Here is a 19,955-nt window from a genome sequence, read left to right on the forward strand (position 1 = left end):
TACATATAGTACGTGACAGTAGGTAGGCTAATAAACATTTCCCTAGGATTTCACTTGCTGTGTACATGACACATCCATGTCTGCGAACTTACTTACTCATACTAACAGGTAGGTAAACATAGCATAAAACTTTAAATGTGGAAACGCGCTGCTTCACTTATAACTACATTTACGACCGTTTATTACTGAGCAACATTCTTACCGAATTTACTGCAAAACTGTTGGCGTTAAATGCTTGTCATATGATTTTATATTAGTTAATAACCCCTTTGGTTTCCTAAGTTGAAGTCAAATCGTCTGAAATTAGCTGAGATGCTAATACAAATTAATCAGTGGCATTATTGTAAATTAAATATCTTTGGGTTTTGGATAAAGGCCCAGCTTTGGGAAACAGTGATGAAAACTTTCCATTGTTTTTCGACCATTTAATAGAATAAACAATTAATATGAATGAAATAAAATAATAATCGGGAGATAATTTGATAGCAAAAATAATAGCTACTTGCAGCCCTAGTGGTGTTTGCGGTCTTGCTGTATTACAGACTGTGTGACATCATTTGTTGTGTATGGCTGCATTATATTTTGAAGTTATTTATGAGTGTACAAAGTCCCTCAGGAGGATGAATACTGCTCTTGGCAACTAGCTGTGGCAGTGTTTCTCATTTTGTTACTCCTGACTGTGCCTCAAATCTGACTGCACCTGATTTTCAGAGACCGGTAACAGGGAACAGGGACTCCCCTAAGACAAGAGTCCCTACAGATGGAGGAAGGAGCAGGAAACCTTGGCGGTGCCCCTGGACCCCGGGTGGAAAACAAGAAGAGGGAGGATGTTGCGACCAAAAGACCCCGGCGACAAAATAAGGTAGACATTTCAGGGTTTTAGACAATGTTTTAACAACATTTAAAACACTCTCACATAATCTAAAAGCAGATATGTGGTCCTCATTTAGATATTGCACCAGGAGCAAGAACCAGGCAGTCCCAGCAGGAAAGTTCAAGACAAAGAGAAGACGAAGACGAGACACCGAAGAAGAAAAAAGAGCTCAAACACTAAAGGAGGTGCAGAAAAAGACAAGACCGTGCAACATGTGGATCCACAAGCTGAAGACTACTTGCCAAAAGGAGAAAGCAGTGGAGGACGGCACCAGCAAAAAGCCAAGATGGTGGGGGCTCAGACTCAGACAAGGAGATGTAAAGGCACACACAAAGTTACACAAACTCCAGTTGTTACGCAGAGCAACAAGGAAACACAGACAGACGTCACTGTGCCACAACAAGACGACACAAACAATGAACAGACTCAACCTGGAACCAGCCACGCTGCAGAGACACAGACAGAACCAGACGAACACACATCTCAACCCACAGCGCAAGGTGACAGCGCCGCTCAGACTCCTTTAAGAAAACATGAAAATCCAGACACAGAGGGAGCAGCGTCAGATTCAGCCAAGGAGCAAAAAACAGAGATCGAATCCAAATCTAAAGAGGAGAATCCCTCTGCAGGGGTCTCAGGTGATCCCACAGAGTCTCAAATCCAAAAAGGTGCTGAACCATTGTCTTATGCCAAAGCTGTGTCCGGAGAGGGGAAGAGTGAGAAACAGTCCAACGTGGCAGCACGAGATAAAACCACAAAAACATCCCAGAGCACACGGTAAGAGCAAGACTGATATTAACAGGTGGCTCACCTGTGGTTGAGCCTGTGACTGTAAACATGTCTGTTCCTCTCTCCACAGTGATCGAAGCCCAGTGAGGCCTCCACCTGGAGCTCCCATGTTCACCTTTCACATCTACGCTGTGCTGGACAAAAAGTTTAGATTCAACCAAGAACATGACACGCTTGTTCTGTTTCATGGGGAGAGAGAGTATTCACCTCTTAAAGTGACGCATTTTGCGTGAGTATGCGTTAATATATATTGCAGTCTTTGCAAGTATTTGGACAGAACTTGTTTTGTTATAATGACTCTGTACTCCAGTGCTTTAGATTTGAAATTTGAAGTTAAAGTTCTGCCTCTCAGCTTTAACTTGAGTGTTAACATTCACATCAGTCAGGAGTTCACGTGGCAAACAAGCCAAACGTTCATCCAGGTTATCTAAGCCACTTTATGTGGAGTAAATGTTCAGACAGACAACAGCACTGTGGGAAAAACTGCACCCCCATGTTGGCTTAAAAGTTGTATTTCAAAGTGCATTTGTGAACACAAGATCAGTTTCGTATGGAAACTGGGAAATTTTAATGTAAATTTGAGCATCTGCGTTTCCATGGCAACTGGGCAAACCCCATTTGCTGATGAAGATTGTGTAATTTGTTTGAAAGCTACAAAACAGCTACTGATTGGACCGTGAGCTGTGATTATTTTGCTCCAACAGTCCAAGGCCAGTAATTGTACGTATGTTGTCCATCTTTGTTTTTGCTTCCACAAAGAGTTAAACCTTTCTGTTCCAGGATCTCGGCAATTAACTTGATAAGCATGATGTCAAGGTCACTGATTGGAATAACAACCAAAACTACAAAATATGACTCGAAAACAGAATTATACTTTAAATTGTCATATTTAATAATTGGTAAAAATCAATATCAATAATATTGAATATTGTGGTATTACCAGGCATATGCAATATTTATTAGCATTTTTTTTTGCAGTTTTACAGTCTGCAGTTATGCACAGTGTCCGCCCTGCTACCAAGTCCGACCCTCATCTCACTGCTTTGCTTACTGTACATTGAACCTTGGCATGTAACAAATAAAACTTTGAACTGCTGTTTGCTGGCAGCAACTTGTACCTGAAACATACAATGCAACAATGTAATTAAATATAAAACAAAAAAAAACACCTGAAACATAAAATACAGCAATATAATTTCATTTTAACCCCCAAGATATTAACATTTTGATATTGCACAAGTGTAAATGGTACCAGACAATGACAGCTAAGGATTTGTTACTAAGTCTCTGATCAGGTAGAGGTCTTCTTGTACTGACTTGACCTGACCAAAAACTTTAACTGTTTGGCTTTTAAAAAAAACTCCCTCATTGTCTTGACAGATACTTGTCCTGCAAATCCAATGTGCTGAAATACAGACAAGAATCAAAAATTCCTACAACTATCTGGATTTTTTTCAGACAGCTGTGAGATTTTCAGCTTCAGTAAAAGTATCATTATAACAAATGTTCAATGTTTTATGTTTAGTGGACTAAAACAGGAAGGCTATCTGGTAGAAGCAAGTCTGCCAATTGAAGAAAGAAACCTGCAGAGAGGACTCTGGTTGAGCTATAACTATGGTGTTAAACAAAGACAAAAGGAGATAATAGAAGTTGCCACAAGACATGTTCAAATTCCTCTGAACTCAAATATTAAAGGTAAGCGAACCATTTAGTTTCATTATGTCAACACTCCACTGTTGTTTTCAGTCTTTCCTATTAACTGATCACGTGCCTGCCTGCGTTTCTTCTAGAGCTTCACCTCTACGAAGGCTTCATCGGCCGTCAGGAGGTGCAGAGTTACTGGCAAACTGGTCTTCACATGGTCGGCTTGAAGAAGTCCAAAGGTGTGGAGATTTCAGACGCCTGGCAGGCCGCAGCGAGAACTCTGCTAGACAGAATCTTCCAGGAATGGTCTCCATCAGACAGACAGAGCACCGTGACCCTGGGTGATAACTTGGAGCATTTTATGATGAGTCTTGGTTCTGCACATTCAAGGGTGGTTTACGCAGACAATTCACAACCTCCCATCATCAAGGTTGGTGCAACAGATGTGTATGATTCAAAGCATTGATGAAACATTACCCCCAATATTCAGCCAATAACCAAATGTTTTTTTTGTTTACAGACGTTGGACCTGATTTCAGAGAACTTGGTTCAGATCCTAAAAGGAGAGCCGAGGAGAAGTTCCCAGAAATATGCAGAAGCACCAGTCCTCTTGTTCTGGGCCTGTCTGTTTTCATGGTTACCAGAAAGCTTGAAATCAACCTTGGAGTGAAAGGCTGGGCTGAGCTATGTTCATTGGTTTCCTCAGGGGCCACAATGGACAAGAGTAACCTGGATGGGTTGCTCAGTTCTTTCCAAAATCTACAATAGTAAGTTTTGCAAAAGCTTAAAACCAATGGGAGGTGGTGTGAAAAATCATTCTTTATATAGTGTTATAAGTCCCTTTTTCCAGACCTTTCAACTGCATTTGCTGGGTGTTAAGAACCTCAATTAAGGGCTTAAATGAGGGTTAATAAGATGTTAAGCTCAGAAAGTGATGTTAAATGTGCGGTGTGGTGAGGTTAGGTAAGTGTGAGGATCAGTGATGTGTGATGGTGTGAGGTAAAATGCTGGCTGCAGAGATCTGGATGAGTTGGGAGAGGTGTTTACCACACTGCCAAGAATATTCTACTGGAGAAATACTAAATATCTTTATTATATTTTCAATTAATGAATTTATTTGTTTGGCACATTTCAGTGTCAAAATGATCATAATCAACCACCAAAACCCATCATGTAATTTGTGTGTAACTATAGAAAGGTCTCTATTTATCTGATGTATGATATGACCTTGTGTAACACTTCCTCACTCTGCCCCCCCCCCACCCCCCCCCCACCCCCACCCCCACCCCCCCCCCACCAGCACTGTGCTGGGGCTGATGAACCACTGCGCTAAGCTCATGGTGTCGGAGCTCGTCCTGCTCGTCCCTCTCCTCTTCAGACTCCGACAGGCGGGAGCTGACGCGACAAAAGTGGGTCCAACTGTAGAGGAAGAAAACTGGTCAGGACTTGAACATGTGCACTTCAGCAGGTTCAGAGAGTGGATACAGCCCCAGCCTGACAAGAGAAGGCGAGTCTTATCCCAAAGCCACCATAAACTTCCTCTTCCTGAAACCAGTGAGTCTGCAAAGATGTAACTCTTGTTTTTTTCCACAGGAGAATGATGAGTTTGATCGAGTCGCAGTTATCCATGGCTGAAGAGACGTCCCTACTTCTGATCAGCTGGTTGTCTCTTGTCGCGTTTGATGATCTTCCTGATTTCTCAGATCTGACGGGGATACCAGCAGAACACCTGATCCAGAGTCTGTTGTACAGGCTCCGCAAATGTGGCGACACAATGGATCAGAACAGAACACAGGAGATTGTAAAGGTGATAATATTGAACATTTAAAATCACATTGTCTTGTCTTTAAAATGAGCTTTTGTGACAGTCTTCGTCCTTTCTTCCTGCAGCATGCGGAAAAAACCTTGACTCATCTCCTGCTGAAGGTCGACAGAGAGAGGAACAGGTAAGGACCGGTGTGAAACAATCCTCAGATTCTGCTCATTGTCTGTGGCTCTGTGCTCGCTGCAGCTTCTGCTTTGCGTCCGCAGGATGATTGAATCCGGAAACATCCACCCAGCCTTCATGAGCAGCATCAGTGTGGCAAGGAAGACATGCGGCATTGCGCGACTTGTCTCGTGGCACCCGGCGGTCGTCCTGTCCTACCAGCTGGTGTTGAAACTGGCGGAGGGTTTGGACGCTGTGCTGAGAAACAAAGTAAGTAAAAAAGTCCAAAGACGTCACAACTCCTGTTTACAGAAGTACAGAAGAACTTTATTTGATCGACACGTTTCGTACAAAACGTGTCGACCTAATCAAGTTCTTCTGTTTATTGCAAGTGTTGCTGGATGCTATGCTGAGAAAGAGAGGTAGTAATCTCTTTATTATGAGCGTTAACTGCTTCAAAATTTCAATTGAATTCATTGTTTTGTGTCTCTTAGCCCAAAGACGAACAGTTTGAGCAGCAGTTATTGAAGGAGCTGCACGACATTCAGCAGAAAATCAGTGAATGGCGAGATGAGCTGCTGAAAAAACCCCTCCTGTCGCCGTCGAAAACGATCTCCTACACGAAGGAAATCGAGGTATGTTGTCAGCTCATGGTCAATGTCAATCTAAAAAAGAAAAAGAGGAGTTTCAGCTGTTTTCACCCAGATATTATGAACCCAAACAGCCAAAGGTTGTGATTATGAACCAGAGTCCCCTTTGAAAAAGTCAAAATGTTTCATTTTTGAAACATAAGGTGATGATATTTATTTACTGTAACTGTGCAGGTGAGCGAGGTTTAACATAAACTGGCTCTAAATGTAATAATGCGTGTGTTGAATTATCAGATGTGGGATGCGCTGCTCAAGGTGGAATGCTCTATCGAAGAGGTTTCATCCCGCTGGACTCAGAGCCTGACAAAAGCCCTGAGGAAGAGGATTTCCCAGGTCAGTGACCTTTTCGTTTCTTCAGCAGCGTAGATTCTAACTGAGTTAAGGTAAATGATTTGATTTTACAGCACAATTCTGAGTTGTATTTTTTTTTGCAGTCAAGTGAGGAGAATAAAGTACTGGTGTGCTGCCACGAGGCAACTGTGGCTGCTATAAGGAAAAGCCACAGCGTTGTACAGGCCTGTTTCGATGAGCTGTGTCAGTCTGCGATCAAGACAGTCTGCCAGGTACAGTTCATCTTATTGACAATTTTTGATTCACGCGTCATATGATGGACTTGATTTTTCCATCCACAGTTGTACCCGGGGTCACAGGGGACCAAGTTGCCAGTGTGGTCTTCTCAGTCCAAAGACTTCTTTAGGCTTTCCCCACACACTCTCTCTACCTGATTCCTACAGTACACAGTTTAAGCCACATATAACCTTCTCCTGTACAGACACAGTCATATTCACTTGTGCCTTGTGGCTGGAACAATTCATGACTTGCTATAAGATACATTGACAGCACTTTTCTCTTTCCCACGCCCACATATTCTGAAGAAGTTTGAAGTTTCAAGAGAAAATTTGCTGCATATTTTAGGAGCTCACCGACCTGTTGTTACTAGAGCTCCAGAGAGAATCCTGAGAGAGGAGATGGTTTTTGGTTCTTACAATCACAAATATATCTTCTTATGGATCAACACTTCGAATAAAACACAGGAGAAGTGCTAAACATGGAACCTTTAAGACCCAGTATCTGACATAGTGAATGCTCATGCTGCATACATGTATGTTTTTAGAGAGGGCAGGAGGGGGACCTGATGCGAAACCTCGGCCAGAAGGTGAAAGATATTCCTGCTGTCATCCTGTCTGCTGTTGTTGTTGAGTCAGCAGCACGATGGAAAGATGACACAGTGATCCAGCTGCTCCATCCACAGTCAGCCGTGAGCTTCCTGCTATTACACGGTACATCATTTCATCATTTATTTCATTCATTTATTTAGTATTCAAATTAATTTGTTATTTACTTCAGGTTGTATAATGGCCACAATGTTTGTTATTATCTCGCTGTAGGTGATTGGAAGTCGATCCAGGTGGATGACTCTGCAGGGCAGGTCGTCCACAGCTGCGTGGTCGCGGTTCAGTCTCTGGTGGAGTCTCTGCTTCAGGGACACGTGCCCCTCGGACACCTGCAGACCTGCCTGAAAAATAGAGAGCAGTTTAAGAGACTTTACCTACAGTGTACGAAAACTAACAGCCTTCCATGATTACTTTATTAAATTTACCTCCAACAGAAGTAAACTGTATTAATTAATAAAAGCTGCTTCCTGTCTTTTACAGATAAGAGAAATACCAAATCTGAAACGGTTCCTGTGGAAGCGGAGGCTGTTCTGACTCAGAGAGAGAAGGATTTGAACTCTTTCCTGCAGCGGAAACAGCAGGTGGACACACTGATAAAGATGATGGCAAAGGTTAAAGAAAACATCACAGGTGAGTTTCACTTGAAAAATAAAAAAGAAACCCAGCACTAACTTCAATTATCTATTTTCCAAAGAGTTTGTTCTGTATTTTGGCTTTTTGTGTTGTGTTCTCCAGTAACATGGTTCTATTCACCCAGCTCCTGAGATGTCGGCTCTTGAGGAGCAGCACAGTGCAGATCTCCAGACTGTGAGCCTTAACAAACTGGTGCTGGTTCAGTCTTTTGATGCTGAGGGAAGGTTGAAGAAGGTTGAAGGTCCTCCTCAAGTCCGCTGGTATAACACCAGTATGAGTGCCTTGAAAATGTCCAGTGAGATGCACAAACTGCATCACAGCAACCTGATTCTATCCTCGTGGGTCAAGGCAGCGGCGTCTCTGGCATCAGCTAGGCGACCCTCCTCTGCTCCAGTTCCAATAACCCTGACGCAGGTCTGCGAAAACATCTGGGGCCCGCTGCTGGAGGAGTTCTTTCAGCTTGGTGTCAGCATAGCAAACGCAAACATCACTATCGAGCAGCTTGATCGGGTTTTGGCGGAGTCAGGCGACCAGGGTGACGGGGAGCTCATGAAGAAGGAGCTGATTCTGATGTCAGACATGTTTTCTGAGTCAAGACGGTTCAGACCTGAGAAGAACTGGGTGGAACTGAGACTCGATCAGATCCAGGAGTACTCGCAGCTCCATGAGGCGGCAGCTGCAGCCAGTGCAGTTCTGAAGATTGTTCAAAAAATGGAGCTTTCTGGGAACTTTACAGAAATTGACGCTCTGAGTCAACTGGTAATAGTCTTGAAATCTTACACGAAATTAAGTTATATTTAGTAATGGCCTGACCCAGTGGTTCTCAACCTTTTCAAATTAATTTTGGCCCACTTGAAAATTTCAAAAATGTTGGCAGCCCAAATACCACCACATAACAATACAGAGGCCAAATAATAAGCACATTTTATTTAAATGATAACGATCGAACATTCAGGACTGAACTAAAAGCAGGGGAAACTTTTTTCAAATTTTTCCTTTTTGTGGCACTGTCTCCTTTTAATTCTTCCTGTTGCCTACCAGCTGTCCACTTTGTTAGTCCAGGTTTAACTACGGATGTAATCTTAGTATGCAATCAGACTGAGATAGCAAACAAGTATTCAGTGTGGTCCGGTTGGTGACGACCTTAATACGAGAAACAAAAAACAAGGACAAGGACAAGGACAACAAAAAGGAGTTTTTAAAAACATTTTTATGTTTTTAAAGATCATTTCAAAATATTTAAAAATTTATTTTATATTTTTATTCTTTTTTTTTTTTTAAATAATTACATCTTTTCACCAAAATTGTATTGGTGTGCAAATTGATTTGTCGGCCCATTTGCAGTACCTCCGCAGCCAACCAGTGGGCCCTGTCCCATAGGTTGCTTGCTAAGAAAATGAAAAGTGCCATTTTTTGGTCAAAACACTTCTAAAATTGCATAGCTCAGTTCATAATGATTTACTTTTTAAATTTGTCTAGCAGAAGCAAACTTTTTTCTCTTAAAGGTACTTTTATTTTTAAGAAGATGTATAATTCTTGAATTTTATGATGGACTATTTAACAGGAGGAGGACAGCTTTAAGCAGAGAGTTCTGGGATCCCTCAGGCAAGACCTGTTTCAGGCCAAACAGCAACTGTCCACAGTCACCAAGCAGCACACTGTCTGTCTGGAAGAGTTTCTAGCGAGTCAAACTCTGGTCAGCTGGGTCAAAAACAACCTCAGAAGTAAGGCAAAAAATAAAATCTCCACATTATCTCCACATGATCCTGAAGAACAAGCCTGAATTCTTACTCTTCTGTCCCCTCAACAGATATGAGCGACGTGAAGGTTTATGTGGACTTGGCTTCCATATCTGCCGGAGAAAACGACAGAGAGATCGACCAGGTGGCCTGTTTCCACGACGCAGTGATGGGCTACGCTCCTCTGCTCTACTCCCTCTCCCCTCAGGCTGGCTTTGAGGAGTTCATGAAGTGTGCTCAGCAGGTGTGGGACACCCAGAGCAGAGATGAGAAGCTCCCAGACAAATTGGTATTTCCTTCTCTGTTATTTGCAGGCAGCACATAAAGCTGTTTTGCTGCAGCATTGTGACAATGATGTTTGTTTTTCAGAGAGAGTCTACTCGATTACTGAACTGGCTGAAAGACCTGAAGGAGACCCACGGCTCAGTGGAGCAGTCCTCTCTCTCCCTGGCTTCTTCTATTAATGCACATGGAGTGTATCACATAGGATGGTCTGATGAAAACACACATAGGGTAAGTGGACAATCTTCCATTAAAAGATGTGTCAAAGAGAATGAGATATAGAGCTTCGCTGATTGAACTTCCTCTGATTTGCACTTGTTTGCAGAGATGTCTACAGAACATGGTGCAGGTCAGAGTGATGAAGGACAGAGAGGAGAAGAGCTACAGGCTGGAAGAGCTGCTGGAGCTACAGAACAAACTCATGCTCATGTCATCCAAAGGGGAGCACGGCAGAGAACAAGTCAACAGGTTCACAGAGGTCAGGGGCATTTATACAACATGATATTTGAATTTACAGCTGAACTTTCTGCAAAGTGTTGACCTGTGGACAGAGAGGTTATTTATTTATGTTCAAGCTGCAACAAAAAAAGCATCCAGAGTGGTCTGACACTGTTGTATAACAATGTTTATGCCTAAAATGCCTAAAGAAGCACAGGATGTAGATTTTGTACCTGTATTGCCATCGTCATTCACTGTAGTACCATGTTGTTAGTCACAGGAGTGTGACTGAACAGAACAGAATCCAGTGTTCCAGTCTTAACATCTAATGACATAAAATTATGGTATTTTAGAGCTCCACTAATTGATGGTTGTACTCAGTTTTTACAGTTGTTTTGATCTGCCAAATGTTTCTCTTCAGTCTCGCAAAATGAAACTTCTGGCCCAGTGTACACACCATTTCCTCTGCCCCAGTCTGGCCCATATACTTTCACATCCGGGTAGATTCCGACTTTAATCTGACAGCCGGAAGATTGTGGGGTTTTTTTTGCCAGAATTGGTCCAGATGTGGAAGTAGCATCTGACAATCATGCTGTATAAGGGCCACACTTGGGCCGTGCAAAAAACCTATGAGTTAAAAAGCTCTGGCGATTTGGAATGGTATCTGAGTAATAAATATCTTTAAGTGTGAGTCACAATGACTGACACCTGTCTGCTCCTGTCCACTGTAGGTTTTTGAAGGCATTCAGAGACTTGGCACCATCCTTCTTCAGATGCAAGAATCTGGCAATATGCTCTTCAGGGAGTGGCATGCTGAGGTCCACTGCTGTCCACAACAGCAACCCTGCATCAAAATCACCTTCTTATCCCTGAAGGGTAAGGAGATGTCATACTACGGTGAGCTGAGCGAGCAGCTACAGAAGCTCGCTCACTCCATGGAAATCTGCCAAAGAGAATGGCGTTCCTTCATCAGTGAGATGCGCTCCAAGTTCAGCTTGCTGAACCATTACACCTCAGAGCAGTTGGTGTACCTGTGCTACTGGATTCACAAAGTGTGTCAACGTCAGGCGTCAGTTCCTCAACAGTTATGGCATCTGCTTTTTCCAATAAAGCCTCAGTGCACTCTAGTTGATGTCAGAGACGCTTACTGTAATGCAATAAGTGCGGTGTCAATGCATGCTGAACTGGAAGATGCTGATGATGAGTCTGATGATGAAGATCAATATTGTAAACCTTATACAGAGTTAACACCAGCGTCACCAGGACACCCCGAAGAAACTCAGGATTTGATGCAGTTTTCTTCAGATGATGAAGATGATGGTGTCATGACATGTGATGATGATATTAGGAAGCATGATGAGGGCATTCTTGAAAACCTCTGGAGACTCTTCAAGGAACACATGTCACAATGCCTCAGTGAATACATGGACATCTCAACTCTGGCCCACTTCCTCTCATGCCTCTCTGAAACGAACCAGCAACACATGATCAGGAACCTACCCCCGATTCTCCAGGAGGGAAAGCCCAATCTTTTGCTTTGTCCCAGCGCAGAGGTTTTTACCACCACCCTGTCTTTTTACATGGCGAGTCCAGAGCAGCCTCTGCCCTCTGCTGATGAAGTTCTAGTCTGCAGAGAGGTGACCACAGAGGAGGAGGTGGAGATCTTTCTCCGCCGAGCTCTTGGTCAAGGCTCCAAGCAAAACTGTCAGAAGATATATTCTCTTGTCAATCCTGGGCTGCTGGGATATGACGTTAGTGTGGCCTTGGGGGAGCTCTTCGAGGCCCTTGAGAGAAGTGCCAACCCACATTATCGTTTGGTAATAGTCAGTCCGGTTGTGCACCAGCACAGATACGTGCCATCTTTCTTCAGCAATGACAAAGTACAAGCTGGTGTGAGTCTGACAGCAACGACTGCCAGGAAATATCTGCATCACCACTTCACACAAAACACACTCCTGCAAAACCCTGTCGCACGGGTTTCTCCAGATCAACTGTCGGTCTGGATGGTGTCATCTGTACGCCCTGCAGTTGGTAAGGATAATTTTAACATATATTACTTTGTCAACCCCTAGTGGTAATATCAATAAATGCAATAATTTGCTTGACAGAATGCATCCTTTTTCTATCAATAGGGAAATCCCTTTATGTGGATCGTTTGTTCGAGAAGCTCCAGCAGAAATCTCCCGGAGCAAAACACCTCAGGATCAGACTCATTGAGCCGTGTGTTGACATAGACTCCTTGATCAAGAACCTATCAGAGAAACTGGCATTCTTGAGAGAGCAGGACCCTGTACTCCTGCACATTGACACTGCTGGAGTAAGTATTCAAGCCTTTATCTCTGCAGATAGCTAGTGCTGGTGTTGGTTGTACTTGAAAGTCTGAATTCTTTGTCACATTTGATACTTGTCAGGTCCGTTCAGGCCTTGAGGAACTCCTGTTCCATCTGTTAGTCCTGGGCTGTTTGAGTGACAGCCACGGCATGCTGTGGAGAAGGAATGTAACTCACTTGATCACTGTTGAGGTCCTGAACACATCCACATCCCATCAAAACCAGCCGAAAGAGGTAGCAATGTTTTTTTAAGGTCATAACTTCTTTTCAGTGTGCTTGTCAACTGTCAGGAAATGTAATTTGAAAATGTCATATTGTTCTTCAGACATTAAACAAGCAATTAACTTACAACTTTTCTGTGAAGTTGCAGCTTTCAATAACAGTGAATGAAATACCCTTCATGTAAGAGCACAAAATCTTAGACAAGAGCATCTATACTCATCTGCTTATATTGACTTGGAGTCCCATAGATCTCTGAATTCAGTGCCTTAAATCTCCCCTAATTTTCAAACATGGCTTCAATTATAAACAAAGTTTGTTGACTATGGACTGTTGTCTTGGAGAACTTTTAAGATTTTAAATTATTGGGTTTAGGTTTGGGATTTCCCATTTGTCAATGTAAAGCAAAATTGTAACAACATCCTCAGGCTCCTATTGATTTTATAAATAACATATAATCAAATAATATGTATTCAATTTGCTCATACAGATGAGGCTTGGACTTCTGGACATTCTGCCTACCATCCATTGTAGACCTCCAAAAGAGGTGGGGCAGTTGTTGGCTCAAAGAAATCAAAGGGTTTTAACAAATCAGACCTTTGATCCATTCATGGATGAGCAAGAGTTTTGCAGTGAGGGGATTCAAAGACCCTACCAATATTTGAGGCGCTACTACAACAATCAGAATCTGGATCATTTTAAGTACCAAGTAGGATCCAGACTGGGGGATCCTGTCGATTGTCTCACATACTTCCTGCGGTACTGTGGAATGCAAGATCCATCTTGGGCTGAGCTGAAGAACTTCTCCTGGTTCCTCAATGTGCAGCTGAAAGACTGTGAGAACTCAATTTTCTGTGACCCAGATTTTCTGGCTGACCAGCTACCTGGTTTCAAGGCTTCATTGTGAAGTTCATGATTCTAATGGCAAGAGATTTTGCCTCACCTTCTCTGAACACATCTGATGAAAGTCCGATGCTGCATCTTAAACACAGTCTGGAAGATGACCTTCTTGATCGTCTGACAATTCGCAAGCGTTGGGAAAATGAGTTTCATCCATACATTTTCTTTAACGCAGACCGATTATCAATGTCTTTTCTGGGCTTTAATGTTAAGACATTGGGAAACACACTCTGTGCAGTAGATCCTCACTGCAAAAAGGTACTGATAGAGGATGTGATGTCACAGAAAATCTTTCAAGGTTTGGAACAGCAAATGATCTCTCTCACCGAGGACTTTGATCAGCTGCCCCGGCAACGCAAAATCAAAAGGATTTCATATGTTGTTGGTGCAGAGAAAGGAATGATGGACAGCAAGTTCGATCCAGACCCAACATATGAGCTCACTGCTGACAATGTGATGAAGATGTTGGCCATAAACATGAGATTCCGGTGTGGAATTCCAGTTGTCATCATGGGAGAGACCGGCTGTGGAAAAACCAGATTAGTCCGTTTCCTTTGTGCTCTGCAGAGGGAGGGAAGACCAGTGGAGAACATGGTACTTGTCAAGGTACATGGTGGCACCACAGCAGAGATGATCTACAGAAAGGTTAGGCAGGCAGAGATACTTGCCGAGAAGAACCGTAGAAAGCACAAGCTAGACACCATTTTGTTCTTTGATGAAGCCAACACCACAGAGGCCATTTTTGCCATCAAGGAAATCCTGTGTGATCAGTCAGTGAAAGGTAACCCTCTGAAAGCAAACAGTGGCTTAAAGATAATAGCCGCTTGCAATCCTTACAGGAAGCACTCACCTGAAATGGTGGAACGCTTGGAACGTGCAGGATTAGGATACAGGGTGAAGGCAGATGAAACAGAAGACCGCCTTGGCAAAGTCCCTCTGAGGCAGCTGGTGTACAGAGTTCATCCTCTGCCACCCAGCATGACTTCCTTGGTGTGGGATTTTGGTCAGCTGAGTGATTCAACTGAACTTTCCTACATCAAACTGATTGTCCAGAAGAAAGTTGCTGACCATGATTTGCCAGAGGCCTGCAATAACATAATTTCAAATGTGCTGGCAATCTCCCAGAAATACATGCGAAGTCGGAAAAATGAGTGCAGTTTTGTGAGTCTCAGGGATGTGGAGAGGTCTATGAAGGTGCTAGTTTGGTTTTACCAGCACAGTGAGGTCCTTTTCAACAACCCTCGTCTCCATGAGATTGATAAAACACTGAAGTGCCTGATTCTTGCAGTTGGTGTCTGCTACTACCCGTCTCTGGTGGCCAAAGAGGATTACCTTGCTGTAATTTGTAGGTACTTTCCAGAGCCTCTCTGCTCTTCAACAGCATTGCAAGAAGAGATTTCATCCTGTCAAGACTTCTTCCTGCAGAACATACAGACAAGGGAGACAATAGCCAAAAATGTTGCACTAAAAGAGAATGTGTTTCTCATGGTGGTTTGCATCGAGCTCAGGATCCCACTCTTTCTGGTTGGAAAGCCAGGCAGCTCTAAGTCACTTGCTAAAACAGTGGTTGCTGATGCCATGCAGGGCCAGAACTCCCACTGTGAACTGTTCAAGAAACTCAAGCAAGTTCATATGGTCTCCTTCCAGTGCAGTCCTCACTCAAGTCCAGAGGGCATCATAGGGACATTCAAGAACTGTGCCCGGTTTCAGAAGGACAAAAACATGGATGAGTATGTATCAGTGGTGGTGCTTGATGAGATTGGACTCGCAGAAGATTCTCCTCAGATGCCCTTGAAGACCCTTCATCCTCTTTTGGAGGATGGGTGCATTGACAATGACAAACCAGATCCACACATGAAGGTTGGCTTTGTTGGCATCTCCAACTGGGCTCTTGACCCAGCAAAGATGAACAGAGGAATATTTGTGTCCAGATGGGATCCAAGTGAGGATGAACTTGTGGAAACTGCCAAAGGAATATGTTCATCCTCCAGTCAGATTCTCCTGAAAATCACACACCTCTTCCAACCTCTGGCAAAAGCCTTCCTGAGCATCTGTAATGAGACCTCAAAGAATCAGTTCTTTGGTTTGAGGGATTATTACAGCCTCATCAAAATGCTCTTCGCCGCAGTCAAATCCACACAGCAAGAGCCAGATGGTGGACAGTTGGTGGAGGCCATCTTGTGTAACTTCAGTGGACAGCCAGAGGGCTTTGACCCTGTCATATTTTTCCAAGAGGTTCTCCAAAACCTTACAGAAATCCCCAGACCAAGCACCTTGCAAATGGTGAAAAAGAATCTTGATCATGACACCGACCAGGAGAGCCGTTACCTCCTTTTGCTGACCACCAACAATGCAGCTCTCCATATCCTTCAGCAGCAAGTCTTTGCCAAAGGAGATTGTACACAACCTGAAATAGTCTTTGGCTCGGGATTCCCAAAGGACCAGGAATACGCCCAAGTCTGCCGTAATGTGAACCGAGTGAAAACATGCATGGAGACTGGTCGCACCGTCATCCTACTCAACATGCAAAATCTTTATGAAAGCCTGTATGATGCCTTGAACCAGTACTATGTTTACCTCAGTAAGCAGCAGTACGTTGATCTAGGTCTTGGTTCCCACAGAGTGAAATGTCGTGTCCATACAAACTTCAGACTGGTGGTAGTGGAGGACCAGAAGAAGGTCTATGAGCACTTTCCTGTGCCCCTCATCAACAGGCTTGAAAAACACAGGCTGGACAGGAGTACTGATCTGGAGCCATGGCAACACAGGGTTCTTGACAAACTGAAGGAATGGGTGAAGGAATTCTGCAGTGAGGCCGCAGTGGATTTCAAGCTGTCTGACATTTTTGTTGGCTACCATGGCGATTCCTGTGCCAGTGCTCTCTTGCAAGCACTTGAAAGGAGAATACAGAAAGTTGAAGACAATCCAGGAACACAACATCAACGGGATGAAAATGGTGACTCAGTGGAAGAAGATGAACCAAACAAAACCCTTGAGCAAAATTCTAAGGGACAGAATGAGGTAACTGACATGTTGGGTGACGCAATGGACATAGATATTGCTGGAAAAGACCAAGAAACTGAGTCAGTTGAAAAGATTGATGATGAGTCCACTGAGGTGTGTGATGATGAGAACAAAGTAATGTCTGAGAGTGAGGAAACGATGGAGACAGAAGACAATGTTGAGTTTGCTGTGGACAATGAGGAAGAAGAAGTCTTCGATTTAGCCAAATGTCTCTTGTTGAACTGTGCCACCCCTGACGCTGTGGTGAGGCTCAAGTACTCAGATTTAGCAAACCAGGAGAAGGAGAAACTCCAGAGGATGTACTTCCAGCAACAACATCACCACTCGCTCCGAGATTTCCTGGAAGACTGCCTGAACAAGACTCAAGGGTCCACCAAGTTTCTCGAGGTAAGCCACAGACCACTGCTCCAATTTTGTTTTCATCATTTCTTCACAATCTTTACAAATTGTTGACATCACTGTCCGCTTTGTGGTTTTGTATAGATAACTACATTCTCCAGCTTGTTAACCAGATCAGATGTCAAGGTTGTAGCCCATGCTCTAGGACTGCATTCGGACAGTATCCTCCTGCTTTCGCTCCACCAGTTTGACACTGAAGTCTCCTTCTGCAGCACGATACGGTACCAACTATTCAGATAACAGCAACATGGCTTTTTATTTTAGGTTGTCTTTTAATATTTAAATTATTCTCCTTTTTGTGCCACTGCCAGGGGCTTCCTTCAAGAGGCTGGCCACTCTCTTCACATCCTGTTAATCCAGATGGACCTTGAGGAATCCCATTGCAGTGATGAGCTCATAGCATCAGCAAAGTATGCCTCGAATTCAAGCTCCGCAACATATCTGATTGTATGCATGCAAAGTGGACAAATTACATTACAGGATTTCAACTGAGTTTATGGTTCCATCTGCCAACAGATACTGCACCATGAATTACTTGATGTCCCTGGAGGATCAGCCCTGTTGGGTGATTTTCATTGTGAAGGTTTCTCGGATCCTAAGTCAGTCTCAGTATATTGGTTTCCAAGGAGGTGAGTGTGGAATATGATCATTATTGCAATGCAGTTATTTTCTAACTGCATTATCCATGATATATGAAAAGATTAAAGCCAAGTTTTGTCTGTTGCATCAAAGGAGTCTGGCAGTCGGTGCATATTGATGACCTGAGGGATTCAGAGGACATGAGCCTGAACCTGTTCAGTTTCTGTGGGACTCTCATTAGCAACCTGCTCAACCCTTCACTGTCAGGTAGAAATTAACATCATCTGGCCATTAAAAAACTTCTTTATATTACAAATGGAAGAGAAAGTGGTTAATTGTTCTATAAATTAGTATTTAATGTACAATAAACTGTATTGTTGATCTTTACTAGAACACCATGAAGATGGAGAAATGGTGTGGAAAAGAAAAGACTCTCAGGTAAATAAAACTCATGTTCCTTTATATGTGTTAGCGTAAAACAAATCATAATTTATAACGTTGCTTAAATGAATTGTGATTATCTTTGCATACAGGCAGATAGAGCCCACCTCCACAGCCTGTCCTTAGTGAGATCTTGTATCCAAAAAGCTGTGGGTTTGCTGAGGGACCCCAATGGGGTCACATCACGGAGCATGCAGCGGATGCACATCCTTCTGAGTCTTCTGGGAACTGGTCAAGGTCACATAGGAGGTAAATATCTACTAATTTTGGTTAATATATAACTATAGTATATACTATATAAATTGTCCAAAATGTTCTTTTTTTTTTTTTTTTTTACATTCTCAAGATGTTAGCGTCTTCAATTGTCTCCAATCTTGTTTAAAGCTGACTTTCAGAGGGTGTTGCTGAGTAGACTGGCTGAGGCCTTGGCACAGAGAGAAGTATGGATGGGCTCTCCTAAGGATTGGGTGAGCAACGAGGCCAAGAAACAGCAGGCTCTACAAGAGGGGGGAACTTTGAGGTAAAATCTTCTACAGATGTGATAACCAACTGACCTACAGTAATTAGATCAGTTAAGAGTCTTTTGCCTTAAAACTGATCACATAACATGAATCCTTAATTCACAGTTCAGAATGTTTTCATATCCATACAGGAAGTCATGTTTTGGGTATTGATTGTTTGTTTGTTAGTTATATCACACCTATTGAATACCCCCGTGTCAGAAAGATCACACCAACACATACTACAAAACGCTTACATACTTACTTACACTATACAGGAATATAAAACTAGTGATAATATGAAAGCAATACAAAAACATAATAGAAAAATCACACATTCCTCGTTATGTGATAGCATATAATACTCACATAGCACCTGATATTTCATGTTCATATATAATATGTAAAGATCAATTATGTAAAGATATTATTATATAAGGATGTTATGTAAGAATGTTTTCCAAAATACCTTCACTATCTTTACCTGGTAGACATACCCTGTGGCGCTGTCTTCAGTCCACCGTCACGCCGATCTTGGCCAGTATGGTGGAACTTATGGACAGGAATGCAAATCTGGACCTGCTCTCCGATCAAAGGCTCAGCGAGGGCCTGATAAAACTGTGGTTGGACATCCTGGCAGATTCACAGATCTTAAACCTAACTCCTCTTCAGAAACCAAGGTATTGTAGGTAACTTATTTTCCGTAATCCACACAGTTAACTTAATCAACAAAAGACATAATTTTTCTGTGATTGTTATATTGTCTAGTGAGTCAGACCAGGAGGTGCTTGTGAAGCACTACTTCGTGTTGGATGGTGAAGAACAGTCCTGCTCTGCCCCGTTCAGCTGGCTCATCACAATGCACCTTGAAAGCCTGTGGGAGGAATCTGAGTTTATGCCGGGTTTGTCTGAAATATAATAATGAGATAATAATAAATAATATAATAATGATATCAACCCAGAATAATTTTTCTTTTTTTTCTCCCGATTTTTTTTTCAACTTTTCAAATTCACAAGTTGTTTTTTTTTCTTTCTTCCAGACAAAAAGTTTAACTTGCCCTTCAGGGCTTGTTTTCACAGATGAAAAAACAAAAACTTAGACCCTGGCATGAAAAAATGTTTCACTGGTCTTTCAGGGCTTCCATATGTATGAAATATATATGGTGGGTTAAAATGTTTTTTTCTGGATCTTTTACCTGTTCTTAGTGACCAAAGAGGACGGCACAGAGAGGATTCTCCACTTTGTGAGCACCTTCAGCAGCAGCAGGCTCAGCAGTCACTTACAGAGACTCTCAGACGGGGAGCAACTGCAGTACAGTCTCAACTACCTGCAGGACTTTCTGCTGCTGTCTTTTAAGATCAAGTCAAAGGATGAGCTCAGGGTACTGACATTATGAGTCACACATTTAGGT

General features: G+C 42.8%; 1 protein-coding gene across 1 annotated transcript in view; it reads left to right on the forward strand.

Annotated features, from left to right (window-relative positions):
* Nucleotides 1-19,955, forward strand: part of rnf213b (ring finger protein 213b) — a 33,926-nt gene continuing 13,971 nt past the window's right edge. The window contains 38 exon segments of the mRNA XM_056365965.1: nt 1-108; nt 712-862; nt 951-1,651; nt 1,734-1,892; nt 3,189-3,358; nt 3,454-3,737; nt 3,828-3,876; nt 3,879-4,074; nt 4,608-4,814; nt 4,901-5,114; nt 5,198-5,253; nt 5,339-5,504; nt 5,729-5,869; nt 6,119-6,217; nt 6,319-6,447; nt 6,999-7,164; nt 7,273-7,440; nt 7,540-7,689; nt 7,817-8,451; nt 9,257-9,416; nt 9,503-9,720; nt 9,801-9,944; nt 10,039-10,191; nt 10,883-12,182; nt 12,284-12,468; nt 12,563-12,715; nt 13,191-13,593; nt 13,596-17,011; nt 17,108-17,244; nt 17,335-17,433; nt 17,540-17,652; nt 17,756-17,869; nt 17,994-18,040; nt 18,136-18,292; nt 18,428-18,563; nt 19,035-19,223; nt 19,312-19,445; nt 19,750-19,925. Of these exon segments, the coding sequence (XP_056221940.1) occupies nt 761-862; nt 951-1,651; nt 1,734-1,892; nt 3,189-3,358; nt 3,454-3,737; nt 3,828-3,876; nt 3,879-4,074; nt 4,608-4,814; nt 4,901-5,114; nt 5,198-5,253; nt 5,339-5,504; nt 5,729-5,869; nt 6,119-6,217; nt 6,319-6,447; nt 6,999-7,164; nt 7,273-7,440; nt 7,540-7,689; nt 7,817-8,451; nt 9,257-9,416; nt 9,503-9,720; nt 9,801-9,944; nt 10,039-10,191; nt 10,883-12,182; nt 12,284-12,468; nt 12,563-12,715; nt 13,191-13,593; nt 13,596-17,011; nt 17,108-17,244; nt 17,335-17,433; nt 17,540-17,652; nt 17,756-17,869; nt 17,994-18,040; nt 18,136-18,292; nt 18,428-18,563; nt 19,035-19,223; nt 19,312-19,445; nt 19,750-19,925 (11,226 nt within the window). The 5' untranslated portion in view covers nt 1-108; nt 712-760.

Source organism: Seriola aureovittata, chromosome 21 (genome assembly GCF_021018895.1).
Source record: "Seriola aureovittata isolate HTS-2021-v1 ecotype China chromosome 21, ASM2101889v1, whole genome shotgun sequence".
NCBI classification, from domain to species: domain Eukaryota; kingdom Metazoa; phylum Chordata; class Actinopteri; order Carangiformes; family Carangidae; genus Seriola; species Seriola aureovittata.